We start from the raw sequence: 18478 nt of genomic DNA, 5'->3' as shown, positions 1-18478 counted from the left end.
TCTCATCCTCTTCACTGGGAACTGTATAGGCACTATGCACAGAGCTTCCCGTGAGAGGACTTCATGGTATTGTGTTTAAAATCAGTCTGGCTGTGAGAGTTACTGTAATTGCTGCTTTGTACCCCTCTCCTAGTCCTTGTGCTAGAACAATCCAGCAGCATCAGGTGTTTAGCCAGGTGACTTATCAGCCTATATAGATAATACTTGAACTACTCTCTGTGGCTACTGTCCAACCTGTGAAAATACTCTAGGGGAAAAAAATAGGAGATATTGAAGGTATAAATTACTTAAGTAAATGCAATTTCTTTAAAAAAAAAAAAAAATCAACATTTTCTTTATCTACATCTCAGAGTTTGGGCAGCACTACTGAGGCCGTCCTGTACTATAAGCTATGCACCACACACAAACTGAACAGGGACTGCATCAATTATAAACTATGCTTAACCAGTGGGGGAAAAGTTCTTCCAGCTTTGGAGACTTTCAGTGAATTCCGCAGCCTGTGAAGTTGCTGTAACTGGAAACAATTCTACAAAGAGAAAGTAGCCTTTTTTTTCCTCCCCAGTAGGGCCTAACCATTGCTTTCCATGGGCATAACACAGCTTCTGCTCTGGAGAGTGCTAAAGATCATTTTCCTCCTGTTTTGTAGATGCTCAATTATTCTGTGGCATTCCAGGTCTTCATGCACTGAGGCTGAAGAAAATTTAAGAAAGGATGAGGCAAATTATGGCATTTGATACATTATTTTACGTGTGTTTATTAATCCACCTGCATAGTGAACAGTGAGAATTCAAAAAATCACATGGTTGTCACACCCCCTGGGAGTTATTTTATTGCAATTCTGTCATCTTGGCCGAGGAAAAATCCATGAAGTAGGTTTTATTTGCATGTTCTATAGTGCTGCTGGGCTTAGGTCTCAAAGGCTGCAGGGAAATGTTTTCAAATAAATAGCTGTTTTATTTGGAATATATTATGGGAACATTTCTGAGGATTTATGTTTCATCTACGTGGATTATATGGATATAACACCCCACTTATTGTGGTAGAAGAGTGGCTTTTTCGGTATAGATTAAACCTCTTCCCAAACAAGACAAGCTAAACTGAAAAGAGGCACTCTTATTTCAAAATTAGGAGTGTCCAGACTGGTACAACTATATTGGTTTAGATTCATACCTGATGTTATACCTGAACCACTTCCCCAAGTGCACAAAGCTTTAGATGATCTATCTTTTTAAGTTGCAAGTGTCCTTTCCAGTTCCATGAGAACAGATTAACAATGTGCTTAAGTTTGGTTCTTATTGAATTCACTTTACATATAATTTGTTTATGGCAGATATCACGTAGCAGGAGGCTCTACAGTTCAGGTGCACTTTGGGAATAAAATAAATTTAGCTCTATAATTGTGGCTAATACCATCCTTCTGAGGTGCAAAGAGTTGCTATTACAATTTGGCCAAGATGCTGGGATTTGACATCTCGAGTCTTGTGGAAAAATGACATGGGCTCTTTAATAGGCAGGTTTTGAAATGAGCTCTTATGAGCATATCAAACACCCTTCTACACTGTGTGCTACATGCCAAATCTTGTCTGAGAGATTCCTGGGCTCATAGGCAATGAAGGTGGAGAAGACTAAGTAAATCAGCTATCCCAGGTACCTCTGTTTTCACTGCTGCCTCTATTTCTTCATGGCACTCTATATATTTCACCCATACGAGAGCTTCCTATTCAGCATAACTTCTCTTCCCCTTGTAAGCCCTGTTTACATCCTCTTGTGCCATCCTAAGCAGTTCTGTCTCAGTGGTCCTGGTTGGCTATTGTGCCTCCAGAGGACAAGCAAAGACCTTAGAGCTCCCTGTGGAGGTGAACAGTGTGTCACGGGTAGGTGTGCAGCCTTTTCCATGCCTCCTAAACTCCCCCACTTAGGAGGAGCCAGTTTTGGGTTCATAGGCAGTACCAGCTGGGTTAGGCTGAGAGCTAGGGAACATGGCAAAGCCACTAGGTCTATCTGTGTGTCCAGCTGCCTTCATTAAAACAGATAGAAACTTCCCCATAGTATTGATTACAGAGGAGTGTGGTCAGTTCTCTTGCTGTGAGGGGATGCCACAGGCTGGCCCTGTTGGTACAAATGGGAGTTCCTGGCCCTGCACAGCACACAGCCTAAAGCACCCTTTCAAAATGGTCTGCTTTAGACGTGAGGAACTGATCTGGCAGTTGGGTATTTCTTTCCCTTCTGCCCTGGCAAGGCTGGGTGAGAAGATTTTGGGCCTGTCTGGGTACATTGTTAGGTGACAATGGTCTGGGTGTGCACCACCAGCCCCCACCCACACTCCAATACTGTGTCCAGTACAGCTAGGACCTCCCCTCACCTGCCACACTGGGACAGCCAGTCCTGGCTGAAATGGAGTCATCCTGTATGCAAACCACAGACAAATGTAGGCAAAGGGAAAAGCCATTCCCAGCCTGAGGTTGTTAGCTACGTAGAGCCAGCCCGAGCAGGCTGTGTGTGAGGGAGAGGTTTCTGGCTTTCTTATCCCCATAATAAATCACACCACTGGGGATGCAAAAGTGAAAAGGGGGAGGGAGAGAGAGAGCGAGTTGAACTACGTTACCCAGGGTGCATTTATGATTCCAGGCTTTATTTTTTCGGAGGGGGGGGGAGGGGGGGAATTATATAAATCCTAATACGTTTGCCATCTAGCCCCGCCCTATGAAACGTCAGCTTGCTAAGCCACGCCCCCATGGAACGTTTTGTAGCCAGTCAGTTTCAGATTGCTATAGTCTGTTCTATTCCATGCTATTTCCTGCTGCTGCTGGGGGATAAAGGATCCCAGTCTTCTCCTTCTCCTTCGTGGGAAGCTGGATTTACACTGGGGGGTGGGGGAAATCCTGAGCCCCTAACCTGCCTTGGACTCAAGAGACTGGACCCCAGCATCCTCCCTTGGGGGTGAGGGGTGTTTTTTTTCCCTCCAGTGTTGATGACCTCCGTGCCCCCAAACTCCGTTCAGGGGGCTGTTCTCACGAGCTGGAAATCCCGTTCCCGGGGTGCGGGCGGGCTGGGGACGAGGTGGAGGGGAAGGAGTCGCGGGGAGTCTTGTATTCTGGATTGCAATCGTTCTAGGAAAGGTCTTTCCCTCCTTTGGGGTTTGTGCTGCTGCCTCTTTACCACCAAAGACTCCGGATCCTGGCCTCTGTGACTCCTCTACAAGAAGACAGGAGGGTTTTGATTGATTGATTGGTTTTTGGGGTGTGTGTTTGCTACATTCATTTTTGGGGCGGGGGGCTAGCCACCTCATAGGCTGCTCTCGAGGACACAGCTGCTCCTTCCTTTTTCCATCTCTTTCCTCGTCTTCCTCCTGCAACATATTCAAATCTGGATCGCTATGGAACTGGAGAATATTGTGGCCAACACAGTCCTGCTGAAAGCTAGAGAAGGTAAGAGAATAACTTGGGACTTGGGTCATTTTGGGTGTTTGATTTGGGTGTCTCTGAACATGCCTTGACACCGTGACTAACAGAAGGAAATTGGGAACAGGGATTGAAGCATCTGCTGCTATATTGCTGCTCGTTTGATTTGACTGAGTGAAAGCAAACTGTGCCCGGAGAGGAGGAGGGGTGAGAACAGGATATTTTGTAATCTGAATTGCAGCTGTAGGAAACAGACCTGGAAACTGGGATTTAGTGGGTTTCCTCAGTAGTTCCACAAGATGCTTTATAATTGCGCTATTTACCATTTATAGGTTCATTTACAAAACATCCTCTGGTGTTTTTCACCTGCCATATACAGAGCAAACATTTGAAAACCAGGCTTTTGTTTTTTATTTAAAGTTTTCTCTGTAATGACTATGGCCTAGGGATGGAAATTTTACATATTCCCTGCACCTCAGAACTGCAATGTGATTTACATGTGTGAACTAAGCTTTGGACTCTGGCTCTGTTTTTGAACAGGAAGCATAAAATGCATGTTTGCGACTCTGTCTGGATGCAAAACTCTGACAAGCAGACAAGGAAAAATATTGAAAGCACGTTGTGACTTTTAATTACCAGAGAAAGCTAAAGCTGTGTTGCAGGAGAATCCCAAGATTGTGTTATACTTGACCTTTCATTGATATTCTACAGATGGTCTGTTTCATGAGATTTGATCTAATTTATTATGCTAGAGAACAGTGGTCATGCTGCTGACCTGGTGTGTGGTATATTTTGTGTGAGTGTGCTGTAGACATCACAACAGAAATTCTGGTCGTGGTACATTTTAACCAGGTGTGGTGTCCTGGGAGATGGCATCTCTTTATTTTCACCCATTGCACCACAAAGATGGTTCTACCTTCCTTATCTTTAAACCCTTAATGTGTAAAGTGGCCACTGATTGTTCGAGTGTGGTAAATATGCAGGAATTACAGAGGGATACCAGTAATGCTAAACTCTTTATGTACTTTTTTTTTTTTTTATGTTGGAGGTGAAATTTTCAAAGTCCCATTTCCAGAAGACAAAAAGGGAGTTAGTAGCCAGTCCTGTTGCCTTTCACTGATACTTAGGCCAGTTCTACACTTTGAAGGCTTTGCTGGTGTAGCTACCTAAGCTATACTGGCAAAGTGCTGCTAGTGAGAACATGGTTATACCAACGACATTTCGTGCTTTGCCAGCATAGCTTATTCCAGACTCCTTGAGTGAAATACAGTGTTCTAGCAAAAGTGCGGTTTTGCTAATGTAACTACATCTGTGCTGGAAAATGCCCCTAGTTCAGGTATGCCAGTCACAAATCACACCCCTATGCCAGCAACAGTCTGTATTATAGACTTGGCCTCAGGCTTCTAAGTGCCTACATCACTTTTAAAAATGGGACTTATGTTCCTAAATCACTTGAAAATTTTACTCTATGTTCCTAAACTTTCATAACTGAAAAGCAAATAGCAGCATAGAATGATGTGAAATAAGGAAATCCCTTAAAGTGACAGTGGGGAAATGTCTTACTTGCTGTGGGATCATCCTTAAAGCCAGCATTTATTGGAAGGCGCGTTCTTCTGAAGGGCCCCCTCTCTTATCAGTGAATGCAGTGTGGGAGAACAGTGTCCCATGGACACTACTTGCCACACGCTTGTATATTTGTACATGCCAAGTGGCGGGGAAGCTTTCTTGCTAATTATGCCTCAGCCTGTAGCTTGGGAGAACCATCTCTACAGAAGAGAGTTCAGACTCTGTGGTTCATTCAGCCCTTTGCCTTCCAGCCAAGACCCGCATTCATGGTGGTGTGTGTTTTGTGAGCTGCCTTGCTACTCATATAGTATATGGGCATCTGTCTCCTGAACTAAGCTCCTCAGCTCTTTTCACTTAAGCCATCGGATGTCAAATGAAAGCTCCTTTTGGCCCATGCTAACTCAAGTCAAAGTTGAGCTGGCGTGAGTTGGCTTCACCAGAGCACTGTAGCGCAGACCGTCTGCTTAGTTCAGGGGTAGGCAACCTATGGCACGTGTGCCAAAGGTGGCACGCGAGCTGATTTTCAGCGGCACTCACACTGCCCGGGTCCTGGCCACCGGTCTGTGGGGCTCTGCATTTTAATTTAATTTTAAATTAAGCTTCTTAAGCATTTTAAAAACCTTATTTACTTTACGTACAACGATAGTTTAGTTATATATTATAGACTTATAGAAAAAAGACCTTCTAAAAACATTAAAATGTATTACTGGCACGCAAAAATTTAAATTAGAGTGAATAAATGAAGACACGGCACAGCACTTCTGAAAGGTTGCCAACCCCTGGCTTAGTTCTTTCTTCCAAGGAAGCTCATTGTTAGGCAGGGGAACACCAGGCAGGAATGCATCACTTGTAAATTACTAGTATCAGAAACAGAGACAGTTTTAATAGGAGGCAGAGCAACTATAAAAGCTCAGACAGAAATAGTGTGTTAATTTCAGCACAAGATGACCACAAGCTGCTCTCTGATGGAGGCAGGAAAGTAACTCAATGGCCTGTCCTGCTATTCAAGTGCAGTAAGGCGATTTCCTTTCAGGCTTGATAAAGGTTACTTTCCCTGACTTGTCATCCTGGATGGGGTGGGTGGGAGGTCCCCTCATGCATTCTGACCTTGGACAGAGCCAGAGTCTACTTTTTCCAATTCCCAGTCTTCCAAGGCTGGAAACCTGAGCTACTGGAATCCTTCAGGAATGATTTGCACGAATGAGATGCTGCTGCTGCACCTCAGAGCAGCAAACAATTTGTGCCACTAAGGAGCAGCACCAATGTACAGTAGCTAGCTCATGGCAAAAGCGTCTCAAGTGCCAAGGAGATCAGGGCCATTGTAATGTTCAAATCCCCTGCACACCCTAGGTCATGATCTATTCCAATGGGCTTATTGTGGATAAAGGTATTTGGACTCGGTCTTTCAAAGATGCCTAGGGGATTCAGATGCCAAGTTCCCATTTAATTTAAACAGGTGCTGGGGGTCCAAATGCAGCTTTGAAAGTCTTCAGAGGTGGATCCAAGCTCAAGTCAGAGGTGGATCTGAGGCATGAAAAGGGTCTGGGAGGATTTATTTCTCTTGGGCATTGTTCTACTGCTACCATCAAACAAAGTGATGATTCTAATCGTTGTTCCTTGGGCAGCTGGATTGTCTCTTCTCTGGTCACTTGGGTACATCCTTTTGTGTGTTTGGTCATGAAGTGAGTGTCTGAAATGCTACTGGAGAGGGTGGGCTGTCTCAACACCCAATGTAACCTGAATACCTGCTTGTGACTCCTGTGCATTTGAGGTTGAGGTGAGCCTAGGGCTGAATAACTGGTCCTAAGGCTTTGGGCTAGTGTAAGCTTGGCAGAGATGGTTTAGGGCTCTGACTTCGCCTGTCCCTTCTGCATGCTGGCCAGCATGACATCTGGAAATACTTGATCCAAATGTCATTGTAGAAATATCCCTGCCTCCATAAAATGCACTAGAGTTTAACGCTACAATACTGAAATACATGCTTATGTTTCTGGAATCCTGAGTCTCTTTTAAGTGCTGTGACTTGATCAATATCCCATGGAAAAGGCCTGGCAGCGTATTTAGCAAGGTGTTAGGTGCTCTCGTTGCAGGGCTTTTTTCCATTGTGCATTAGCTATGGGCTCAGATGGAATCCCGGTCCCAGGCTGAGCTGCTGGTTCCAGGACTATAAAGCAACAGCTGGTGTCTTCACAGCCAACACTGTAAAATGGCAACTGTGGGAAAACCTCTCTGCCTCAGTGGCAATTGACCGCCCCAAGGGCAGCACTGGGGGAGCCTGGTCTCAGGGCCAGAAAAACACTTCTGTATGTGCTGAGGGGGGACTGAAACATGAGTGCGTGGCAGAGTCAAGGCCCTGCCTGCGTGCAGCCATTAGAGATCATGCAGCGGTGATAACCCTAGAGTCCTGGCCAATTAGGCAAGGATATTCTGCCTCCCTATATGTCCAGTCCCCACTCCTGCTGTTCCAGCTGGAGATAGGAGTCTGGTCTGGAGCTGCTGTGCTGGGCGTGAGGAGAGAAAGCAGCTGCTGCCTTCTGCCCGTGTTGGTCAAAGGGATTGCGCTCTGTGGACATGTAGTACCTGATTCTGTTTCTGTTTAAGCTACTTGCCGTGGTGGGATGACTAGTCTTGTTGCCTGTAAAAACCAGGTTAGTACCTTGGGTTCCTTCTGTGGAGCTGGCTACATGTGGGTCGCTGTGAATGGCTTGCCAGCATTGCTGGGGGTGAGTCCGCAGTGACCTGACTGCCCCCTGCCTATTCTGGCATGCAGGGCCTCTGATTTAACTCGTGCACTCCTCCTCACGGGGACCATGGCACTTGAAGGTGCATAGCCAGGCCAGTCTGTGGGCAAGGCCTCGCCCTTGCCCAGGGCAGATAGAGCTGAGTGTGTCTCAAGCTGGTTGGTGTGCAGCTGGAATGGATGTCTCAGTCTGCCGATCGGTTACTGATCAACAGTGACCAGTGCTAAAGGAGAGGCTGCAAACTCTGGAGGGTTTAGGGATCTGGGACAGCTTTCCTGGGGCCGTTGGTGTTCTGGGTGGAGTCTTTAGAGGCTATGGGATTCAGGAGCCAGAATTTCCTGACTTCCCTCCCCAAAGCGGTTCCCCCCAGCCACCTTGAGTGAATCCGTTCAGGCAGGATCCTCATTCGCTAGGGCCCCTTTACACCGCTCTGACAGGCTGCTGGGGCTTCACTGCACTTTCAGCGCCCTTTGCGCTGTGAGCGGTATTCCCAACCTCAAGTGTTCAGAAACCGTGAACCTGGCCCTTCTTAAAATCCTGAGATTGCACTGGGCAGCTGTCCATATTCCAACCACCGTTGTAGCTACCCTGGTGTGCACCCCTGCTGGGAGCTAGGGTAAACTGTGCCAGTAATTGCAGCATAGCGGTGCTTTGCCTGTCTGCACTAGCGGCTGAAATCTGGGCGAATCCCAGCATGGGCAAGGTCTGTGTCTTTGTGCCTTCAACTGGCCCCTAAATGAGGGATGGCTTAGGAGACTGTGCCATGAGGAAATCTGGAGCATGGGTGACATAATAGACTATGAATCTATGTACTTGCCATGAGCTTGAGTTGCAAATCAATGTTCCTAAGGGGTGTACCTGCAGCATTTAAACAGTGGGAACATCTGACCCAGGGTCACTAGAGAGGCCAGTCCAGATGTGAACCAGTGCAGTGTGGGATAGCGGTGGGAGGACTCACTGAAGCAGTGTGGTGAAATTGGCATGAGGATGCATCCATGCAAACCTTCCAACAATAGAACACCTACTGAAACAGCAAAGCTGCTTCCAAAGTGGTTTAACAATTCTGGTACAAGGCACAAGATAAACCACAAACAAGACAATTTGTGGATGGGCTCAGGGCAGCTTCTGCTGGAAAAAGGTAAGTACACTGGTGTACCTCCCATGTAGATGTGGCCTGAACACCCCCCCACACACACACACACATACCCCAGTGTTAGCATGCGCTAACCTGACTGTGACTAAAGTACCCCGGCTTTAGCTTGACTAGAGTGTTAGAAGCTGTTAATTAGATACACCACTTCAGCTCCAATCTACCAGTGCCTCAGACTAAGCCATTGTTACAAAACAACTGTTCACGGGTATTTCTCTGGCATAACTCAAAGTTTCACATCTGGGGGGAAGAACACCTTTGTCACCAGTGTACTGTATCCACAAGGGCAGTCCTGGGGACCTGTGGGCAGAGAGGGCCTGTTGGCTAACTCCCTTCCCCCCAAATCTTACTGCTTTACAGCTAGCTTCTCTCTCCTCTGCTGCCTGCAGCTTAATGTACACTGCTGCTGGGGGTGAATAGCTGAAGTGGTGACAGGTAGGTCAGGTGACAAAGAAGTTGCTAATTTTACACTTTGTAAAATGGACAAAAATAGACAAACTTGGTAAGCGATTGCTGAGTTAATGATTTCTCTGTGTGTGTGTGTGTTCTCTAAGTGGAAAGTGAAAGGTAATTTCCCTGGTGTGTGTGGTTTGTAGGGGGTAGGGAAATGAATTAAGGTCCCACTGTCCCCCAACAGATCATGGTTCATAACAGGAAGGGGAGAGATTTGTAGGGAGCTGGTGCTGAAAGGGAAATGTGGTCATTTTAGGGCCCTTTTTAAAGACGAGTTACAAACTAGGGATTTAAAAATGGGCTTTGTGCCTTTTTTAGCTGCTTTAGGGTGGAGAAGGAAGGCTGGAAGATGGGTTTGTGTTTTTGCTTTGCATGGGTGGTGTGTTTTTTTTATTTTTTTTTGTTTGTTTATATCTATCTATATAAATAGCTCTATATTGATATCTATATCTATATCTCCTTAGAAATTCAGGTCCCATCTAGATGGGAAGACTATGGTGGTGAGAATTAGTTAAAGGAGACCATTGCAAGAGCCACACATGGAAATTGAGCAATGGGGAGAGGAAAGGATTTGTTGGCTTGCTTCAGAAGTGTTTTAGTACATATTTAACTTCAATGACTTATCAACACATTGGAGAAAGGAACTCTTTGCTAAGATTTAACACTGCTGGCCTTCAGTTAGTGTGAGAGCTCATAACAAACATCCTCTGAAACCCACAACAAACCCCCCAGTGAGCCAAGCAGTATGGTCTAACAGAGAGAGCCCTAAACTGTGATTCAGGAGACCAGAGTGCCTCTGCCACACTCTCTGTTTCCACATCTGTAAAATGGGGATAATGAAACTGATCTTTTGTAAACTGCTTTGAGATCTACTGACTAAATGTGCTGTCAGAGCTAGGTGATGTTTTCTTTATCAGTCCTGATATTTTAAAGATTAAAAACCAAACAGGAAAAGAAAAACACTTTAAAGCCAATCACTTTCAGATTTCTTTCCTCCCACATAAAGAAGGAAAAAAGATACAACCCTAGTTTAAAAGAGGGTGAAAAAAATCCTTGCCAGACTCCTGTCAGAGTCATGCCATCTGGGCTGATAGGTGACCATGGACTAGCTGCATGGTTTGCTGACAATTCAGGCAGGGAAGAGGGTAATAATTGCTGCAAACCGCTTCTCAGTAGGAACCTGCACCTTATTTAAATGAGCAAAGAGCATTTCAGGGTGTTACTCTGCTTGATTCAAAGGGAGCAATTGTAACTAACAGTGACGTTCTTTCTGGGTCTAAGAAGGTGGTTGAAGAAGCAACTACAAGCCTGTGTGAAGCCAAGCAAAGCTGATATTTGTGAGTGTTTTAGAGCGACTAGGGTGGTATATTTAGCCAGATGGTCGCTCAGTGTCACACTGGGATCAGGCCTGGAGCTTAGTTTTGATAGCCCCATGAATAACTAGGCAGTTCTTTTTTTCTTTCTGTTTGACCTCATGGAGATGAAGGGAGTAACACCTGCTCACCACAGAAAACATTACAAGAATAAGAGCCAGGTTCTAATCACTGCTTCCCCGAGAGGAACTTCACCGACTTCTGTGAAGTCACTCTGGATTTACAACAGTGTGACAGATCCGGAACTGCCTGGCTCCAGGCCTCTGCCCATCCTGTAATTATGTGGGATTGGAACTACCAGGAAAAGTTAACATACAATCTCCATACATCAGAACTCCTCTGTGTGATGGAGTAGGGGCTTTCTGTGTGGGGAATGGGAGAGCAGGGGAGGACTTTAGGGGATGGACTATACGGAGCCTGTAACCTGAGCTAGGTAAGGGAGGGGAAAGGTCAACACCTTTGCCCAGGAAGAAAGACAAAGGAAGGGGCCGGCAGGAGGGAAGTGGTTTTCAGTTTGGGTTTGGGGCTGTGGGGCTGAATTCAGGGTATCCTAAGCTGGGATCCAAGCACCCTGAAAGCCCAGAAGGACTCGATAGAGGGGTCCTGACTGTGCCTGCAAGCTCTGCTGTAACCTGTGTTCCTGTTGTCCAATAAACCTTCTGTTTTACGGCTGGCTAAGAGTCACTGTGAGTCCCAGGAAGAGGGGTCAGACTCCCCCACACTCTGTGACACTCTGTGACTGTTCATTGGTGGAGTTTTGAGAGCTAGGCTGCATGCAAAGCAGAAATTCAGGGAGGCTTAGGATGGGAAGAGGAGCTCTGATTGGAGATCAGATACTAGGGTGATCTTGGATCAATTACCAGCTCAATCCCATACAATTTTGTGGCATTCTCAATCATCTCCAAATTATTGTTTTCTTCTAACACTTTGTGCTATGACAGTGCCAGGTGACCCCAGCGGAGACCAGGGTCCCATTGTGCCTGATGCAGATGCAAACCCGGAGTAAGAGTCCCTGCCCCGAAGATCTTAGAATCGAAACAGGCCAAGGGTGGGAGGGAAGACAGTGGCCCAGAGAGGGGAAGTGTCTTACCCAAGGTCACTCAGCAGCTCAGTGGCAGACCTGGAGAGAGCGCCCAGCTCCCCTGTGTTCCAGTCCATGCCTGGCCCACTGCACAAGAGGTCCACTGGGCTCGTTTGGCCCTACTCAGGAGTCACAGCTGGCATCCAGGCAGTTAGAAGGGGGTGAGGTTTCCAAGTGGGTGCAGCACTCCGGCTGTTTGGAAAGCTCCAGGTGAGTAGCCCTTCTCAGCTGGAATCAGCAGCCGTGCATCCGCCGATCTAAATTCCGACTGCAGTTGGACTGCATGTGGTATTTGTGGTATTCAAATGGTAACTTCCCCACAGTGGGGATAACGATCCTTCCTTTACCCAGCTTTGGAAGGGGCTTATCGATCCCTGTGTGGCACAAAGGTTCATTATTGCTACTTAATCACTTGCAGGTGTTGGTAAGCAGCAGCTGCATTTTGTTCCACGAGTGGCTCCATTTCAGCAGTGGGTGGGCGGTCACTGAGGAGAGCGCAAGCTGGTGGAGAGTTTTGTGCTACTGTGAGATGAAAAGCACCATTTCAACGTGTGCATTACTCCAGCCTGTGACTCTTACACGTTATTTGAAAATAAGAGTTTTCAGTGGCATTTGGTGCATAATTCCCTTGGGCACCTGTTGGAAATCACAGTCTAAAACTGCTGGCATTACTGGAGAGGGAAGGGGTGGGTGGGTCTGTCTCTGAAAAGCTTCCTGGCTTGTGGCCGTGTAAAGATCCTGTAGGGCAGACACTGGAGTGGCAGCTCCCTGCATGCAGGGCTGAGACAGCGCAGGGTGACACAGATGGGCGGGGGGTTTATCTCTGAACAGGTTTGTTGATGTAACGGATACCCGAATGCTTATGTCTTGCCATTTGGTACGTGGGCTTCTTTCCGAGGAGAACAGTTTTATTTTACAATTCAACAGCTTTTCTGATTTCACAGGTCTGATTTCACAGGTTTTCTTAGACCCTTTAAATGAAGTAATTTATTTTTAGTAAGTGAAATCTAGGGCCAGCTGCTGGGCTGATGGAAACCAACGGTCCTTCTCTGCTCTATGCCAGCCATGACCCTGCCCGTGCTCCTCTTGGTCCTGTGGCTGCCAGCTTTGAATGGGTTGCATGCCTAGCAGCTGCCACTGAATAAGAGGTTATCAGATGTTGCTTGCACAGTCACCGCATGTTCCAATTAGAGAGCGAACATAGACTCTGTGCGCCGCAATCAGGAAAGTGCCACCTCTGCTCCCATCTGCTCTGTGGGTACACTCAGTCCTATCAGCGGCTGCATCCACGCAAACATGTTCTTGCCCCCTTAGTCCTGGAGAAATCACTCAAGCTTTGGGAGTGGGCAGTGAATTGGATTCTCTTCTGTATCATGAGTTACCGACTTGTCAGCTAATTTCCAGTGGCAGACGCTTGATCCTTGGTGTTGTAAGGAGCAGCAGAAGCACTGCTTTAATGTTCCCATCCGAGGGGGTGTCTGACTTGTGTGAGCTGGCCTGGCTTGGACTTGCTGAGAGAGAACAAATGGGGGCTGCATGGATTTGGTTGGTTTGTTGGTTCGTTTTCAGCTAGTCGTGCCCTTTAGAACTGTGTGAGCGCTGCTGCCGTGGAGCCCTGGATCAGTGCTGCTTTCAGAAGAGGCCATTGCTCTGGGATTACCTTAAATGAAAACATCATTGTTAGGGAGCAGTACATTTTCTGGCTGTTTTGCTGCCATTTGCCACAACAAACCCTGCCGTGCTGCCTCCTCTGACCCAGGCCCTCTCCCCTCAACTGGCTTTAATGGAAGCACATGAGAATGTTCCCTTAATGTTTTGTAGTTTGGTCCTTGGCTTGGTCGTACTGGATCCATTGAAAGAAAGGATCCCTTCTCCCTGTAGGACGCTCTGGTCTAAAGATGCACAGTGGTCTGTGGCACACAAAGTATCACTCCGAGATGGGATGCCCTAAGATTTCAAAGGCTTTGCGAGGTGTCTGCCTTTCTCTTCTCCTGCAGAGCCTGGTTCCAACATTACATGGTCCCATGCTGCGTGTCAGATAGCCGGGGAGAGTGCTACCATGTTCATGCACTTCCCGTCTTTAGGTCCTTCTGGGTTTAGCTTAGTGTGCTGGCCTGACCTGAGCAAGGTAGCTACAAAAGCAAAACTTCCTGTTTGTAGCCATTAGCACTTGGCTTGGTTATGGGTTTTTTGCAGAAGGGCTACTGATTGCATAAAGCTGCCAGTCACCTAAGTCTGGAGGCTGCAGAGAATGAAGGAAGCACTGACGTGGGACACTCTGTTAACATGTAGCTATGCTGCCATTTGGTAAGGAATTATTTCTACCTTTAGGAGAAGGGGAGAGTCCTCCTGTGCTGGGCACTCTCAGGCCAGTCGGGTGTTGGAATGGCTCTCGAGGTTGGAGTGACTGACACAGTGGCTGTGGTGTTGTTTACGTTATAGTATTGCATACAAGCTCCATCCCTGACTGGCACCAGGTGCTGCAGTCCCAGGCTTCTTGTTCGGCTCCCGTTCTGTCTGTCTGCCACAGACAGAAGAGAGAGGCAGAATGAAATGCCTTGCTGCAACCAAGCAGAGCTCCTGCTCTGACTCAAGCTGCCGGCTGGCTGTGGGCTGGTGTCTCAGATGAGAATGATGGTGGAGCAGCCCGACTTCCATATGATCTTAGACCTTTCAGAGTCCCTCCCTGTGTAGCCAGCAGCCAGAGTGAGGGCAGACACATGCTTAATGTGAGAAGGCGTTTGCTGGGGGCCTGCATCAAGGAAATACTGCCGCACTTTCTGAGCCATTGAGCGCTGCCTAGAGCAGGAGGAGCTCGGTTTCAGGTTTTGATTGGATGCTGGCTCCTGGTTTGAGACCTTTAAACAAACTGCGTAGTGCACAAATCACTCAATGCACTTGTGCTGAATTCTGTGGGCTGCACGACACAAGGAATGGGGGACCAGTTCTGGTTTCCATTGCCCTTCACTGCTAGGCAGCTGGCTCCGAAATGGGCCAGGGGGACAGAGGCTAAAAGCTGTTGTCTCTGCCCCGTGTCTGGTGTGAAACGCATGCCGCAGGTCCCCACCACTTTACGAAAAAGTCACAGCTGGCCTCTTGTTGGCTGACTCAGCAAAGAGGCCAGGGCTTGGTTGGATGGAAGAGTGAGGAACCCTGTTCTCTCTCCTTGCCAGACAGGCGGAGGGTGGCCCGTAGGGATGGGGTTGAGACATGTTCACTAGCGTGGGGAAATCTCTCACTGCTGCTAGCTGCTGCATCAGCCCTGCAGATTCTAATCTGTTGTACACAGGTTCTTCTCCCCCTGCCTCGCTGTGGTATCTGAGCCCACTCCGGTGGTGCATGTTTCTCCCCTGCCCTAGGGGAGAGGTGTGTGCTGGGGAGCCTGGAGTTTTGTATGGTATACACACACAGATGGTGCTGTCTGCCGAAGGCAGGTCAAAGAAATGTGCTTGCTACTTGACGCCGAAGGGGGGAGGTTTGGGATGCTCATTAGTTCTTGCAGACATTCATTCCATGGTCTCAGGCCAGCCCTGGAGCAAGTTCTGTCTCCTGCCCAGGTGAGCATCGTGGAGAGTGCTGTTGTGCCAGAGGAGTGGAGTTGATGACCCCAGTCCTCACCCTGCAGCTAAATGAAGGACTTCATCCTCCCAGCTCTTTCTCCAGCTCTGAATTCAGACCAGCCCAAAGAGCCGATCAACATGCCCTCGTCTCCCCTTTATCCCAGCCTCTGCTTTCTCGTCAAGGATGTTCCGTTACCATGGATTTCGTACCGGGCAGTGCTCTAGCCAGGCCTGCCTCCTTCGGTCAGCCTTTGAGGTCTTCTGGCCTACACCAACAAGTTAGGGGGAGGAGGGGTACATTCAAGGCCTTTCATGCTGCAGGCAAGGGCATAGGAAGCCCCAAACGTAGAGCGGTAAGAACAGGCTGCTCCCCTCTGAGTATGGGGCTGAGGTTAACAAACCCTCATGAGCATAGGGTGAATTGTTTACATTGTACAGATGGGGAGCCTGGCTCAGCTTGAGTGGGTACAAGGAGCCCCCCAAATCCATATTGATTTCAACAGGAGCTAGGGTTTTCCCTGTATGGAAACTTGCCCACTTGCTGTGGAACCTCAGTGTGGGGTTAGGTGTTGAGCTTTGCTACACCGGTTTGAAACGTGGGGCCCCAAGTGATTTGCCCATGGTCCTCACTGTGCCCATCAGGGGCAGAGCTAGAATAGAACCCAGGAGTCCTGACCTCCAGTCCTGTGTTCTAACCGTCAGAGAGTTTAAGGCCAGAAGGGACCACAAGATCATGAAGTCTGACCTTCTGGACATTGCAGGCCACCAGCCCCCCTGTGGTAAACCCAACAGCCAGAATGACTCCAAAGTATTCCAGCCCCCAGGAGACGGGAAGACGACATGCACTGATGACAGAGAGACGGGAAGCACCCCAGGAGTTGTGTGGCGATAGCCCTACCAAGTGCAGAAGTCGATATGCTGTCAAACAGCTGCTTGGAGATTAGAAGGTGCCTATGCCCTTGGCTCAGGTGCAGGGGCTGCCAGCACTGGTTAGGCTTGATTAAAAACTGGGGCCTGCAACAAGAGGAAGCTAAAAGCTTTCTTGAATCTGGGCCCAATGCAGTGTAGGTGGCAACAAGGGCTGCTTATGCTAACTCCGAGCTAGAGATCTTGCCTATGTCCCCACGGCTAACTCCCTTGCCGAATGTTATCAGTTACAGCAACCTGGCTGCCTGACATCAAGTGTCCTGGAGCAAACCAGCTGTCAGAGCCCTGGCTCCTGGCTGCAGTCCGCTCCACTTTCCAATAATGCTCCATGCATGCTTTCCGGGAGGCTCTCATTCCAAGGAGGAATTTCTCCTGTCCACCCCCAAATGCCTGATGCAGCAGAGGTACCAAGAGATGCAGCCGCCCTGCAAGGACAATGGCTCTTGTTCCCTTCTCACCTCCCAGGCGTGAGCTCATATGTGGATGTGGTATTTGGAGAGAGTGAACAACAAGCTTAATGGAGGCCAAGGAATTTTAGCTTAAGGGCTCTTAAAAAAAATCATTAAAAATATATACTATCGAAGGCAAATAAAAGCCCCCTTTTGCCCCTGCACGGTGGTTTCCAGCACATTGAGCTTCCTGGTGCTGGGTTTCATTATAACTGCAAGAAGGGAAAATAAAGAGAGCCAGCTGTCCCACACTCACTTCGTGTCTGCGTGGCGGGATCACCGTGTGCTGCGTGCCAGGAACATTCTTATGGATGTCGTGGGACTGAATGGGCTTCCTGTTGGAGAAGTCGCCCGGGCAGGGAGGAGCTAGGAGCGAGTTGTTTGGTCAGGTTATGTAGTGACCTCTGCGGCGAGAAGGGGCTGCTGGGGTGGTTGTGCATGCACCCTGGATTACCCCAGTGTCGCGGGGGACAGGGACCGATTGTGGGAATTCCCAGCGACATTCGTGGTGGTTGTGGGCTGGGATCCCGTTATAGGAGAGCAGGGAGTTCCATGGGATGGAGGGTTTGCATAAGCGAGCCGGAGCTGTGTGTGTGGTGCTGCCAGGTTTTTAACTGGGTCACTCTGGGGCCGGGCTTCCCATCCCAGGAGGTTACAAAGGGGTGTTGGGAGAACATAACACCTCCCCCCCATCTCTATTGCTCAAAGCAAGGGAGCTTCTGGCTGGATGCGGCAGCATTGCCAGTTGCAAATGTTCAGGAGTCAGGCCGCCAAAATCACAGGATTTTAAATACTGTATGAATCAATTTTCTGGTCCATTTGGGGGGCTTTTTTTTTTTTTTTTTAAGTCTTCAGGTCATGCTTGAGTTGTGTTGGTTTTATTTCCAAAAACCAGGTCTAGACACTTACTTTTCTTCTGTGTAATGAAAGCTGAAATAGTCGCATAAGCACCGGGCTTTAAGACAACTTCCCCTATTGCACCATTCCCCAGAAAGACAATGAGTTGGCAGCCGTGGGGGGTGGGGATGGCTCAGCTTGGACAGGAGCGAGACCCAGTGCCTGGGAGGACTCGCTGTGTGCCAGGAAGCTGAAAGCTGCGCTGTGCTGCACCGGCTCTGCCAGGCTGCGGTAGCGTCCAAACAGCTGGCGAGAGCCTATGCGGATGGTGCTGCCTGTTCCTCCTAGTGCCCGCTACATGCTGCACAGACACAAGGGAGGCCTAGGCTGCGAGCTCTCCCCATCAGGAGACCACACAGGCAAGAAAAGGTGTTGCAAGAGGCCAGAGAACTGGCCTCCGTTTGATGCCATAACACGTTAGTAAGTGTTCCCAGCTTCCTCTCACCGCTGAGAGCTAGTTCCTTGCAAGTGCGTGTCACAAGTAGGTCTTGGGGAGGAATTTCAGTGCTGACGGGGGCATTGCCTTGTTGCCCAGCCCAGGAGGGTGCCCCGTGTGGGGAGGAAGCAGGTGCAGAGGCAGTTATTGGAGATGGGGACAGGCTGGTGTCGTTGGCCAGGCTGAGTGGATTTGCTAATGAGAGGCCCCATCCCAGATCCAATCCGGATCCAAATCTGCCCCAAGTTCTGAAGCATTTGTACTGTCTCCGGGAGCCTGGCACATTCTCTGCCTATCCAGCCGCCCAGATGCCATACGAGCGTCCTGTGGCCGAACCCTTCGGGCTCAGCCCCAAGGACCTTGGCAGCTCTGGGCCAGTGCTGCTGCGCCTGTGTGTTTAACTCCACCAGGACATTCCTTATTTACCCTTACTAGGCAATTACA

General features: G+C 48.5%; 1 protein-coding gene across 3 annotated transcripts in view; it reads left to right on the top strand.

Annotated features, from left to right (window-relative positions):
• Window positions 1-2715: 2715 nt before the first annotated feature.
• Window positions 2716-18478, top strand: part of LOC116821421 (G protein-coupled receptor kinase 5-like) — a 73963-nt gene continuing 58200 nt past the window's right edge. For 2 of the 3 annotated variants that reach the window (XM_075062780.1, XM_075062778.1), the window contains exon 1: window positions 2716-3428. In XM_075062780.1, the coding sequence (XP_074918881.1) occupies window positions 3377-3428 (52 nt within the window). In that variant the 5' untranslated portion in view covers window positions 2716-3376. The remainder of the gene's footprint in view (window positions 3429-18478) is intronic. The other variant, XM_075062781.1, reaches the window with a different exon arrangement.

The sequence above is a fragment of the Chelonoidis abingdonii genome, chromosome 2 (genome assembly GCF_003597395.2).
Source record: "Chelonoidis abingdonii isolate Lonesome George chromosome 2, CheloAbing_2.0, whole genome shotgun sequence".
Lineage (NCBI taxonomy): Eukaryota > Metazoa > Chordata > Testudines > Testudinidae > Chelonoidis > Chelonoidis abingdonii.
Note: the sequence above shows the minus strand (reverse complement) of the source record. Positions and strands in the feature narration are given on the sequence as shown.